General features: G+C 33.9%; 1 protein-coding gene across 2 annotated transcripts in view; it reads right to left on the bottom strand.

Annotated features, from left to right (window-relative positions):
- BRINP3 (BMP/retinoic acid inducible neural specific 3) overlaps window positions 1-11,712 on the bottom strand; it is a 437,487-nt gene extending 425,775 nt beyond the window's left edge. The window contains exon 1 of one of the 2 annotated variants that reach the window (XM_061161190.1): window positions 11,477-11,712. In XM_061161190.1, the coding sequence (XP_061017173.1) occupies window positions 11,477-11,712 (236 nt within the window). The remainder of the gene's footprint in view (window positions 1-11,476) is intronic. The other variant, XM_061161191.1, reaches the window with a different exon arrangement.
- Window positions 11,713-14,148: the final 2,436 nt, after the last annotated feature.

The following is a 14,148-nucleotide window of genomic DNA, read 5'->3' as shown; positions in this document are numbered from 1 at the left end:
TATTAAAATAAAAACTAGAGCCTCATGTCTGTCCAGGGCAGGACAAGTTTTGAAACCTGAATTGCTAAGAGAAAAATGATTCAATTTCAGAACACTGGGATTTTGAAATTTCTGATATAGCGCTTTGAACTTTGCAAGAACTGAAATGTATCTAGCTGGAAGGTTTCTCACAATGCAGTTCAAATTTCTGTTTTTACTCTTTTTCTGCTATATTTTTAAAAAATATTTTTACATCCATAGGCTTTTTAAAGGTTTTTCAAAATAATTTCATTTATATAGAAGATATTGTTTTCAAATGTGCAGATTTGAAATAAGGAGAATATTGGATTATAATAATCAAGAACAGATTTTCTTGATAAATTTGTCAAACAGGCCAAAAATGCTTTTATATTACATTCAATGAGATATAGACACACATGCAGTGCTCTCCAAATAGAAGAGTTAGACTGCCATATACAGAGAAGTATGATTTCTACAAAACTGAAGATGAATGGGATACCTGGGTACTATGATGTGAATAAACAATGAAGAGAGAGATTTGGTACGATGGTTAGAAGACGCAAGCTCACAAATTGTGACTCTTGCCCAGGAAGGCATTCCCAAGTGTCATGTTTCATCCACTGATTCTGTTATCTTGGGAAAGAGTGAGTTCTCAATCCACTGAAACATTGAAAGAAAGGGTTGATGACCATTTGACAGTAGTATTATACATAGGGATTGCACAGCATGAATTAAATATCATTGATTTGAATAGATGAACGTTAAAGACATTTTTAATCATTAGAATCTTTGACTTTATGTTTCAAAAAGTTTATCTTCTGAAATGATAAATTCAAAGAAAGTTATTATCCCTTGGCTTTTTATAAGTATGAAAAAGTATTCTTATGTGTAATGGATTTAGTGATTGTTGTAAAAAAACATTTATACAACGAATAATTGTTTAAAGATTGCATTTTGTGAGGAATTGCTTTATAACTTTAAATGGGTGTGTTTATTTAAATCGAATGTTCTATTCTGTTTTGGAGCAATAGTAGTGTGTGTCTTTAAGATAAGACAGCCATGCACAAACCCACAGCCAAGTCCAGCCTTTGATAATTTCAGACTGACAGGGAGGTAGTTTAATTAGTGAGCTAGCTGCTAATAACTGTTTAAGTGAGCAGCCAAGGAAACGTCTGTTAGAAAAAGGACTTGCAAATGAAGGCAAGGCCATTCTCGATGCCTCTTTTCAACTGTGTCAAAAAGGAAGAGAACAAAGAGTCTGCACTTATTTGGAAAAGAGAAGACTACTAAAAAAAAAGTAGAGACAGACACAAAAGTAATCATGTCTGCAAATATATATTGGGGTTTAGAGATACTGGTGCCTTCACAACAGACTTGTACATAAGTGAACTACTTCCATATATTGTGAAAACTCTGCCTTGACCATGGGTAAATCATCCCAAAAAGCTTTAGTAATTCTTTAATAGTAACCAAACAGCATGAAACTGTCTCCTACACCTATAATCAAGGCTACAAGCTTTTACTCTTACACTAAAATGGTTTATTAATATTTTTTCTAAGTTTGTTGATACAATAAATAGTACACTTTTTACATTTACATGGCATTTGTTTACTGGAATATTTAAAGAAATAGATGAAAGAAAAATAAACACAGCATGTTCACTCTTTGAGTAATCTTTTTCAACTAACACTTGCTGGACATCTATGTATTTCATATATCACTTCAGTCTGAGGCAAATTCCAAGGATAAATATTACTAATTAATTGACATAAGACTCTTCTCTAGGCCAAATGAACTTCAGTTTACATCCTAAGTCTAATTATGGAATTATAATTCCAGTTGAAAATAATAGGGAAAATAAGCAATTTATAGAAAAAGTAATCTCAAAAATAACTAAAAGTTGTTACTTCTATAAAAGAATGGTTTGCCGATAGAAACTGAATAAATGTATTCTGCTAAAAATCATAAATATTCAGTATAAATTACAGCTTTAACTTTGGAAGTTATAATATGAAGGTGAGGATTCTTTTACTGCTATTCATGTTATATGCTTGTTAAAATAAAAACAATAGTAACCTAATATTAATTTTATACCTAATATTTTAAAAGTTGGAAATTTTTTAAAATACTGCAATTAAATAGCAATTGCATCCCTGTACACTGGGTCATTTCAGTCATGTCCGACTCTTTGCAAACCTATGGACTGTAGCCCATGAGGCTCCTCTATCCATGGGATTCTCCAGGCAAGGATACAGGAGTGCATTGCCATGCCCTCCTCCAGGCAGATCTTCTCGACCCACGGATCAAACCTGAATCTCTTAGGTCTCCTGCACTGGCAGGCAGATTCTTTACCACTAGCACCATTACTTTTATATTAAAACAAAGAAGACATAATAAGTGCCATTTTAGGACCTTTTCTTACTTACAATGAGAAATACAATGCTAAAGACTTTTTTTTCATAACAGTCATTCTAAATACACACACACACACTCTCAAGAAATAAGCCAAGGAAACTCTTTAAAAACTATTATTACTCAGCTTTTTCACTTGAGTTTTAAACTTTGCATTTTTGGAATAGTGCCCAGTTTAAAAAAAAAAAAAAATGCATGTTAGCAATTCAAAATCCACAGAGCAATGATAACAAGAGGAAACAATACTGATAATGTTGGCAATTAAATTGATAAGAAGATCACAGAGACAAGAGTAGTAAAGAATTAGAGTGGTTGGTTAGATGAAACTAGAGAAACAAATAATCAAATAATGTATTTGTCTGAATGCCAAAAAATCATAATTGTTATTTTCTCCTCTATAAATAATTGTATGAACTAGGAATTCTGTTCATTTTTTTCAATATAACAGAAACAAATGTGACTGTACTTTAAGCTAAATATTATTATTTATAAATGCTTTTAATTGTTGCAAAGCATGTATTTTACTTATCATGAGGCTATATACAATCCCCATTAAGAACTAGCTTTTCTAAAATTTCATTATAACTCCTAAAGCCTTGAATTAATATTTCTATTTTCTTCCTCACTGAAATTTTCCCAGTGTCAACTAAAGGATACAAAGTATGAATTCATATGCAGATTCAACTGTGAATTAGAATTGAATACCAAAAATTAAAATTTGTTTTATGGTTTACTGTCAAAATTGGAGATGTAATTAGAATTGTTGAGTAGATATATTAAGTTATTTATGTATAAGCTCACTAGCTAGAATACTCTCCTTAATTTACCACTGAACGGTATTGTGCTAACAGACTAATGGAAGGGTTTATGGAAAATCAACCAACGAGGAAAACTAGCTTCCTCACGATAGCCCCTACAGTATGCAAAACAGAAAAGAACTGAAGTAATGAGGACAATGGAAGTTATTGCAAAATTTAGGTTTAGGTACCCATGAACACAGAGTAATCTGAGAGATTTTTAGATATTACTTTTAAAAAGTATTTATAAGTGACTTTTGCAAAAGACAAAAGGCTGCAGATAGGAGAATTAACCATAATTGATTTTCATTTTCATGTTTATCAATTTGTTTCGATATTTTCCCATTTTGCTTTTGGGATTGCTAACCCTGAAGTTTATAACTCAAAGGATCTTTAGAAATCTAGAGCATCCTTAATTTTACAAAATAGAATACTGAAGCCTGAGAAATTAACTTACAAGCCTGAGGTTAAAAAGTTTGGTTAGTGACGAAGAATCAATTCAAGTCTCCACGCTTACATTCAAGAGGGTATATTTTCAATGAGATGAGCTTGATTTTGAAACCAAGCAGCCCAAATGTAAAGTGAGCAACTAGGCAAATAGAAATAAAGAAATAAGATGAGGTATATAAAATTTAAAAAATAAAATAGAAACTAGAAAGGTCCTGCCTCCAAGGCACTCATACCTCAGAGGAGACAACAGGTAATTTTAGAGCAGTATCAAAGGTACAAGGACAGATATTCAGGGGTAGGAGGGGTAAACAAAAGGGAAAAGGGTTTAAGTTTTTATTTTGCTAACCTTAAACTGGGAATTATTTTAAGAGGTATGGTGATTAAATGACATAACATGTAAAAGCATAATCACTTAATAAAACCACAGTATTTAGTTCCATCTTTACTCCTTTCTTAGTCTAAACTATATGGATGTTCCATTTGTTGTTGCTATTTAGTAGCTAAGTTGCATCCAACTCTTTTGCAACCCCATGGATTGTAGGCCACCAGGCTCCTTCTGTTCTATGGAAATTTTCAGGCAAGAATACTGGTGAGGGTTTCCATTTCTTTCTCCAGGGAATCTTCCCGACCCAGTGGTTGAACCAATGTCTCCTGCGTTGGTAAGTGGATTCTTTACCGCTGAGCCATCAGGGAAGATATACATGCTCCATAAAACACTATTATCCTCTAGAGAGTATCATACGGATTTTAATATATTACATCATTTTTTTTTACATTTAATTTTGTTTTAGGTAACTTTGCTATAAGTAGCATATTTAAGTAAATGTTTTACTCCAGCTATTTTTGGAGCTTGAAATATTTACATTCATGACATTAACTATATTTTTCTGTAGCCACCTTGTTTTAAGTTATGTTTATCATTTTTATTTAACCTTTAAATTTTTATATGTTTGTTTTTATATGTAGCAAGGACATTTAAAATGTAATGCTGATTTTTTATATCTACCCTTAAAGTTTGCAGTAATATTCAAACTTATTTTCCCAGTTCCTATTTTTAGAATTTAAATAAATATAAATTTTACCACTCCACTTAAATGCTACAAACATAGATTTCACTGCATTCTGGGCTCTTCCCTTTCCTGTTCCAAATTTACTTCTGGGCATCTTTGTCACTGATACATAATCGTTGATGTCAGTAATCACTTATTTCCTCCTAGACTGGCCAGATGTTGTAAATAAAACATGCAACTAGTAAAAGTGGAGTGTAAATAAATAAATTGTTTTTTAGTATAAGTATGTCCCAAATATGGCATGTTGTGCTGTGCTTAATTGTGTCCAACTCTTTGCGACCACATGGACTGTAGCTCACCAGGCTCCTCTGTCCATGGGGATTCTTCAGGCAAGAATACCGGCTTGGATTGTCACGCCCTCCTCACAGGGGATCTTCCCAACCCAAGGATTGAACCCAGGTCTCCTGCATTGCAGATGGATTCTTTACCATCTGAGACACCAGGAAAGTCCAAGAATACTGGAGTGAGTAGCCAATCGCTTCTCCAGGGGATCTTGGGTCATGCTTATCTGCCAAAATCTTTACCTACCACACTATTCTTGGGAACTACCATCTCCAAATATCATGGAACAGAGAGAAATTGAAAACTTACACTCTGGTTACATCACAAGGCAGAGTTCTGCAGGAGAGAGACAACTTCATAGTTCTTATTTGGAGCCAACTCTGGGTTTCTGAGCAGGTAGCTGATAGTAATGATATAATTCCCAACTGTATTTACAGTAAGTGTCATCTCTGTCAAGACCACTGGGCTTGCTCTATCTTAAGCATTAAAATATATTTGCTAATCACTGATTCATATAACCATTAAAATGCTTCTCATATTCTGGCACAAAGTTGAATACCAACCAAGTTACTGTGTTATGAGCTTTCAACGCCCCTGAATGTTCATTGGGAGGACTGACGCTGAAGCTGAAACTCCAATACTTTGGCCACCTGATGCGAAGAGCTGACTCATTGGAAAAGACCCTGATGCTGGAAAAGATTGAAGGCAGGAGGAAAAGGGGACAATAGAGGATGAGATGGTTGGATATCATCACCAACTCAGTGGACATGAGTTTGAGTAAACTCCTGGAGTTGGTGATGGACAGGGAGGCCTGGCGTGCTGCAGTCCATGGGGTGGCAAAGAGTTAGACATGACTGAGCAACTGAACTGTTGAATTTACACTAGTTTGAATAGAAAATTTAAAGTGATGCTATAAAGAACTGCTATATTGAAGACATTTTAAACCAGAATCTCCTTTTTTCTTTAAAAAACATTTACATTCTTAATGTTCTTTTGTAAATGACATCATGATTACCATATTATTTATATCACTAATAAATACCTGGCCAATTTATATTCTGATGAAAAAATACTTATATCAATTATATGTGGTACATAGAAAACCTTCCCAAAACTTAGAGGCTTAGAGAAAGATTTGGTGTTTGCTTATTAATGATTCCATGAATGAATGACCATTATGAGCTGGGCTCAGCTGTCTGGTTCTTCCAGTATGCCTGATCACTAATGTGGTTTTCAGTTTTCTACCAGATCAGCTAGGTCTGAATATCCTGGGATGGCCCCACTTCCTCATGCGGTGATTGTTTCTGTCTGGGGGCTGTCAGGTCCAAAGCACGTTATCTGGCCTGGTTCCTCTCTGCTCTGGGTGGTTTCTTCTGCTCTGTCGGTCTAGACTGAACTTCTTCAAAGGTTGTTTTCAGATCTGATTCAGTGCAAGGCAAGTGGACAGACACTTTTATAAGCTTCTACTTGCATCATATTTGCTGATGCCACACTGACAAAAGAAGGCAAAGGCCAAGCCCAAAGTCGATAGTGGGGAAAATATGCAAAGTCGGAGAGGTTGGGAGATCTGAGTCACCAGGAGATGTGACTGTAACAATCTAATGCAATTTTATTAGATCTCTGGCAAATAAATCAAGGATATATTTATTGAACAAACCTGACTAATAAATGTGAACATAGAAAGATGTAAGTTGTGCAACGAATTTGTTTTTATATATTAGAAGATTTAATTCCAAAGACGTGGTCAATTATCTATGAAAACTTTTGTTTTTACTTAATTGTGGTAAAATGATTAATGAATTTAATTTCAAAAGTATGGGTTTTAATTATTTTTTAATATGTCTGCTGTTTACAGACATACTACTTAAAATCTCTGGGTGGTAACTTTTTGAAATTGATACAGTATCATCAATAAAAGGCTACAGTAAAAATTACATATTAAAAAAATGGACAGTCTTTGTAAGCAACAAGGAAAATTTTGATATTTGTACAGAAATGCATGTATATGTACCAAAATATAATTTTGTATCAGAGCACATATTACTCACATAATTAAACATTTCTATAGAATACAAAAGGGCTTAATAAGCTTTAATATTGAATTTGCAGATAACTCAAAGAAAAAAATAAATCTACTTAATCTGAGGATTCCAGTTTTTTAGTTCAAAGCTGACACAATATGTATTTACTTATTAAGTGATTATGAAATGCAAAATCCATATGAATAATTGTCTAAAATGTTTAGAGTCTATACATGAGTGTAACAACTAAGCAGTTTAAAAAATTGAGTATTGTTATTATTTTAGAGATCACTCGTTTTCCCTTAAAAGTCCCATCCTTCTCCCGTCCTCATGGAGATAACTGCTATCTTGACTTTTATTATAGTCCTTTCCTTGGGGATTTTTTTAGGTTTTACCAACCATGTTTAGGTATGCATATCTAAATATAATTTACTTTTACCTGTTTTGTGAATTTCGTGTAATAGAATCAGACTATGTGTAAATGTTTCCTGTGTTATGCTTCTTAAACTTAACATTCTGCTTGGGAGATTCATCCAGAATCCTGCTGGTGGCTACACTCTTGTTATGTTAATATACCTGAATTGATCAGGGTTTTTGGTTGTTTAATGCTTTGAACTTTAAGAAATACTTATATATCTGAAAGTGTTTTCCTCTGTTTTTCTTTTAGAAATTTAATATTTTGCCTTTCTTATTTAGATTTTTATTCCCTATAAAGTAGATTTGTGAATGTGGTACTGGAAAGAGATCTCACTTCTATTTTTCTCATGTGTGTGCTGTCAGTCATTCAGTCATGGAGGACTCTTGGTGACCCCGTGGACTATAGCTGACCAGGCTCTTCTGTCCACAGGATTTTCGAGGCAAGAATACTGGAGTAGGTTGTCATTTCCTCCTCCAGAGGATCTTCCCAACCCAGGAACTGAACCCACGTCTCTTGCATCTCTTGCATCTCCTGCATTGCAGTTGGATTCATTACCACTGAGCCATCTAGAAGCTCTGCTTTTCACACATGGCTACGCAAACTGCAGAACCATTTATTCAAAACTCTCCCCTCCCCCACACACTATTTCATTATACCCCTGTCATGAAGTATCCACACACTTACTTTTTTCCTAGACTATCTTATCCCTTCCAAGTCATTCTTTAAATATAATTTTTCTCAGGGAACATTACCAAGAAGACCAATAAGGCATCATATTTATCCCTATTGTCTCTTATTCTCACTCAAATTTTGCTTTGAAAAATCTCTCTGAGGAAGCAAGCTAAGTTGTAGTAAAATGATACATAGTAATATTATTCTTTAAAGTTATAAGAAAAGCATCATTACTTCCCCCCATGATTTTCTCACACATATGGTTAAACAAAGAATGGTAGAAGTTGGAGGGGGGAGACTTTTATTTTCTAGCAAAGTATATGAAGATTTATACATGTGAAATATCTTTTTTGTGGGATAAAAATCACCATCTATGTTATCTTAGAATTCACAACCCTGGTTCACGATAATGGTGTCAGAAATACTAAAAGCATGTCCCTTGTTCAGAGCCCCTGTCATTTTATTAAAAGGATGAGGATTTCTGTGGTCTGGAAGAAATGATATGTTTGCTGGTGGGCCTACTGCCTGAGGGTGTTTTTAGACCATAATAACTGCCATCACAGGCTTCCATTTATTCGGGGGCCAAGTGTGCTCCTCTTCTAATGCTTCACATGGGGCAAAATTTCTCCAGGCACAGTCCACTTTCTGAAAGTGAGAACCCTAACTTAAAATGCTTACCCTAAGTCCCATTATCAATCTTTAGCTAAAATATAGTGGAAAATCCAATCTTTAATACTTAACCAAATGACAATCTAAGTGTTAGCAACCTCATTCTAGGTCTTCAATTCAATGATCTGCTCAGAGAGTAATCACTTCATATTTTTAACGTAGCTTCAGAATAAAACCTAAAAATATAATATACTTCAATTTAAAAATAAGACTTGATAGTTGACACAAATGCACACTATCAAGAAAATAATGGTGGTTCCTTTCACTCTAAGTCCTAACTATGATTCTAGCAGTGATCAGTTGTTATGCTCTTGTTGTTCTATATTTGAGGTGAAAAGAAAAATATCTTACTGGTAAAGAAGATAAAATGAAGACTGACAACTGAAAGAAATTTGACCTAATTATTCAGGCTTAGTGTGTTGTACATTTATAAGTAAGGCATTTCAGATATTATGTCAATGCAATAACTCGCAAAAAGAAGATTATGACAGTAATAAGCACCTATAGAATTTGATCACTTTTCAAAATGATGTGGTCCCTTAACATGATAAATTTAGTGCTTAATAGTGAAAAACACTAATTTTCCACTTATGTGTCTTAGATATTCACTAATTCTGTAATTAAACATTTATGAAGCATAAATCTCTAAGACTGATTAAGACAAATATTAAAAACAGAGGTAAGAACTAAACAAAGCCAGAAAGACATTCTAATCTTTGAATTTAGATTCTTGAGTTCTCAAAAATAAGGTCAACTTCACTAGGAAAAACTCATACCCATATAACCATCTATTATATCAAACAGATAGGTAGACAGCATTCTCTGAAATGTGAGGAAATACACATTGGACAGATGAAATATCTCACAGTGCCAAGGCAAATTGAATCTTCATGAGTATACTATACCATTCATTTTATAGCAACCGTCACTGATCATAGCATCATCAGCCAATGCGTCAAAGGTTACAGAAGTTGTAGTCTGGTCCAAGCAGAAGGACAGGGACATCTTATTCCATTGTTTATAAAGAAACAATTCCCATTTACGTTTATTCAAACCACAACAGTAAAAACATAAGGATGAGGAGTAGATAGTTACTGAAGGTCTTTATGAATAGAGAAACATGAAGACAACAGGGAATGCATGAACCCTACAAACCAATCCCAAGGCATTGTTTTCTTTATTACCTTTCACTGTGGTGATCCAGAGATTGCCTCTTTCATTCAGCCAAGAACCTCTGTACACATGTCAAGCCATGTTTGCAACTCACAGCCAATCAATCAATAATCCAAAGCTCACAGTCACACACAAGACAACACCTCAGACCTCCCAACAGAGATGCCACAGATTATGGAGACATGCTCTGGCATCTGTCTGTTTGAGAGACTGTTAAAAATTTTTCTGCAGAATGCTGAAATAGAAGACAGTCTCACTCTCTGAAATTTAATAGCTTCACTCAGTCTGTGAAAGAAAGCTGGCTAAACCCACAAAAACATGTAAAATTGATTATAACTGGAATCATAATATATTGACTGCTTCCTGGTGCGTTTCAGAAAGGAAATCTTTAATATTTGTCATTTCATCTACTAAAGTAGAATAATTCTTTTTTGCAGACTTATGACAGTGCCCTGCCTGCCTGGAATAAAGGCACACACGCGCACATAGAGCGAGAATTGTGTGATGCCTTACAGAACATGTTCTGTATACCCTCAGTCTCTTCTGTAAATATGCATGGCTGATCGGATCTATACATTTCTCAGAATGCTATATGAAAGACTACATACAGATCAGAAGCACAGTGCCCTCTGGTGCGCGTTTAACATAAAATAAAATATTTATGTAACAGGAGTTACACAGATACAGACACCAATACAAAACAAAATGTTGCTTCTGCATGCATTCTAAACCAATCACTGGGAATTGTAAACTTCTATCATGAAAAAACAAACCGAACCGATAACCTTCATAAAATGTTCTTTATGGCATAGATCAATGCAATCTAACCCATTCAGGCAACCACTTGTATACCCCTCTACTTAATGGATTCACTGCACTTGTGGGAAGCAAGCAGTCTGACAGATTTAATATATGACTCCTTTTGTGTAACTTATTTAGATTCACGCTTAGAAGAGCAGTGAAAGTTAAAGACCATATATCTCAATCTCTTCCTTTTTCTTGGCCCTTGCTCCCAAATCCTATTTATGTGCATTTCCTTTTTTATCCCATGGCCATTTCCTCCAGCTTCTGAATGTGCAATTACCTTGAAGGTAAAAAATGATGAGGTGACTCAACTGCTCAGTGATTCCTAGAAGATACCATTTCCATTTAAGCTAAAAAAGATAACAAAGCATGGTGCAAGGTAGAAAGGAAATGCTATTCAAGAAATTCTGATTTAAAATTTTGAGTATTTAAACTGATAAACATAGCCTCACAGTGAACTGAAATTTACAGCAGGGTAGCAGTGTAGAATTTGGGAGTGGTACACAAGTGGTCACCATTATCCAGTTTTTCTGGAAGAAGTTGCATCTACAAGAAATACTTTGCAATAACCAGAAAACCTTACCGTGGTGAATGGCAATTAATAACCCTTCATATAAAACCCTTTCCCATCTGAAACTTGCCGTTACAGCAACTTACTTATCCACCACCTTCAAGGAAGGTGCCATTGCTTTCCCTTTGCTTCATACCTGTATATCTTGTATCTTGTGCTAAATCCCTGCCGGCTTCTGTCCACAAAATCTGTGTATTCCTGTGAACGATGGAAGGGTCCCTTATCAGAGAGGAGCCAGTCGAAGGGGCTTGTGGCATGCTGATCCGAAACAGCAGCAACCGCTAAAACCCAGCAATGAAGACTCAGTGCTATCCACTCCCATGGAGCCATCAGAGAGAACAATTCAGCACCAGCTCTGCTTCGCCATATCATGCTTCCACTGGGGACTTAGAGCCTTCATTCTCTTAGCTTTCCCTCAACACCTAGACAAAATACACAGGCAATTAGTTAGCCCCTGGAAGGTTCTTTTCTAGCAGTTAAGGTGCTGAGGTGGAAAATCCTTTTTTAAAAGTCTAATACCATTGTCTCAAATTAGATGATAGCAAAAGTCAACCGCAAGTAGTACACCAAAATGATTTCTTTTTTTCCAGAGCTCTTTCATGCTTAGGTTTCTTTATTTGTTGGAAAATAAGTCACCGAGTTCCAACAAACCTTGTCAGGGCAACATCATACAGTGGAACACTAAAGCCCACTCTGAGCAACGATCATCAGAAATTTTCACTCATAATTACTTTTTCAGCATAAATGTTTTACAACACTGAACAGTTTCAAAAGAAACACTGGATATGTTTATTTAATAAATTCTGTTATAAATTTTAACACTACATGTATTTTATCCTTTACTTCTTTTAGAGAAAGGCTTTAAATTAATTAAAATTATCCATAATATAGATAAACTAAGGTGGAATGGAACTGTGGGTCTTAGAATACATAAATAATTTTGTGTGTGTTTATGCATATGCCATTTATCTATCTCTATATTTAGATAGATGGATGAGTGTGAGGGTGGGTAGGACTGGGAGTAAGCAAGTTTATTCAGATATTTTTCCATTATTCTGATAAGGAAAAACTTTCCTGATTATTTAAACAGAATCATAATTAAAAATTTCTAGGACTCTGGAAGATTTAAATGTGCATCTGTGTCTTATTCAAAAGATAAATAGGTATATCAATAAAATTCGTATACACACACAAAACAATGCAGATTATATATAAACTATGAAAATACATACACTAATTTTATAGGCATTCAAAACTCAAGTAACAAAAGGCATCATCCCAGTGCGGTGCAGTGTAATGACTTTACACAAAACAACTGAAACAATATCTATATGTTATGCAAAATATTCTACAAATATCTAAATTCAATTTTACTTTCCATCTCACCAAACCTTTTCAATATTATTATTTATAGCACATAAAACTCTGCAGTAGATAAATTCTGACTAGCAAGAAAGTTTGATTGTGAGCATTTTTGGTCAATAAAATCTCTTTTAGGGAGCAATCAAAATGCATAGTGTTAAGTAAAATATTTTAACTATAATGGTTGCCATATTTCCTTGGTGTTAGGTTAAACTGATTGACAAGCTTAATTTGCTTTTAGTTATAAACTTTAATTCATAATTTAATCTTAAACTATTTCAATATGAGAGAGATACCACAATTTTGCAACTAAAATGTATCTCAAAACAATGATATGATATGATTGACCTAGGTCATCAGATTCAATTTCAGCCTCTATATAATTATAAGGTCCAATATCCATACACTATCTAATTCACCCCAATATTATGAGTTGTTTCTGTGGTAATTTAAAATATGATAACTAAAAAATGACCTCATCTGTAAACAATGTGGGACACCTTACAAGTGACGATGTTTTAACAATGATTTATCATAAGAAAGGACAATATCATATAATAAATAGATTTTGGAATAGGAGTTAAAAGACACTGAATCTCCATTAATTATTTGTATAAACATAACACTGTCAAATGATTCAGGTCATAACTTCCAGTTCTGATTAAGAAAATAGATTTTTCTTCCGTATTGTTTTTCTTATGTGGAAGCTATTTACTTTAAAAACAATATATTTCATTTTTATTCATAAACTAAGAATTATTATTATGTATAATGGTAAAGTATAACACATCAATGACTAACAAATATTTATCTTTGTGAAACACATTTTTTATTTTGTTGATCAAATATATTCAAATAAACAACACAATCATTGCTACCAAAAAGTTGTATTTTCTTACCTAAAATACTAGAATAGCACCTAGCATGTAGTAAGGACATTAGGAGTGTTTTAAAGCATATTTTATACTGGTACAAAATCATATAATTATACACCATCAAATTAAATCCAATTCTTTAAGGTCAAGCACATGATTTTGTTATGATACAGCATGTTATTAACATAAAAGTAGGATATGATTGACCCAGATGGCACTTAAGGTACAATCCTAAAATTCTGTAATTTTTTAGTATATAATTACCCAGAATGACTGCTTTTAATATTTTCTTTACAAATAGGTTGAAGATGTGTCAAGATCTTCATAATTCTTGCTTTTAATACATAGGAAGATGGAAAGATTTTCTTAAGTTATGTACAGGGAAACTGCCTAAAAATGTTAGTGTTATATTTATTTGTGTTTCTTCAACTTCTGATATGTGTACATGTTTCCCACTTCTCTTTAGAAATGAGTTTTTCTGACAAAACAGTTTATTAGCACATGGGAATAAGAATCCCGCCTAAATTTAAGTAATTTGGAGGATCTATAGAAATCATTATATTATAATGAT

Source organism: Dama dama, chromosome 14 (assembly GCF_033118175.1).
Source record: "Dama dama isolate Ldn47 chromosome 14, ASM3311817v1, whole genome shotgun sequence".
NCBI classification, from domain to species: Eukaryota; Metazoa; Chordata; class Mammalia; order Artiodactyla; family Cervidae; genus Dama; species Dama dama.
This window is presented reverse-complemented; position numbering and strand designations above follow the sequence as displayed.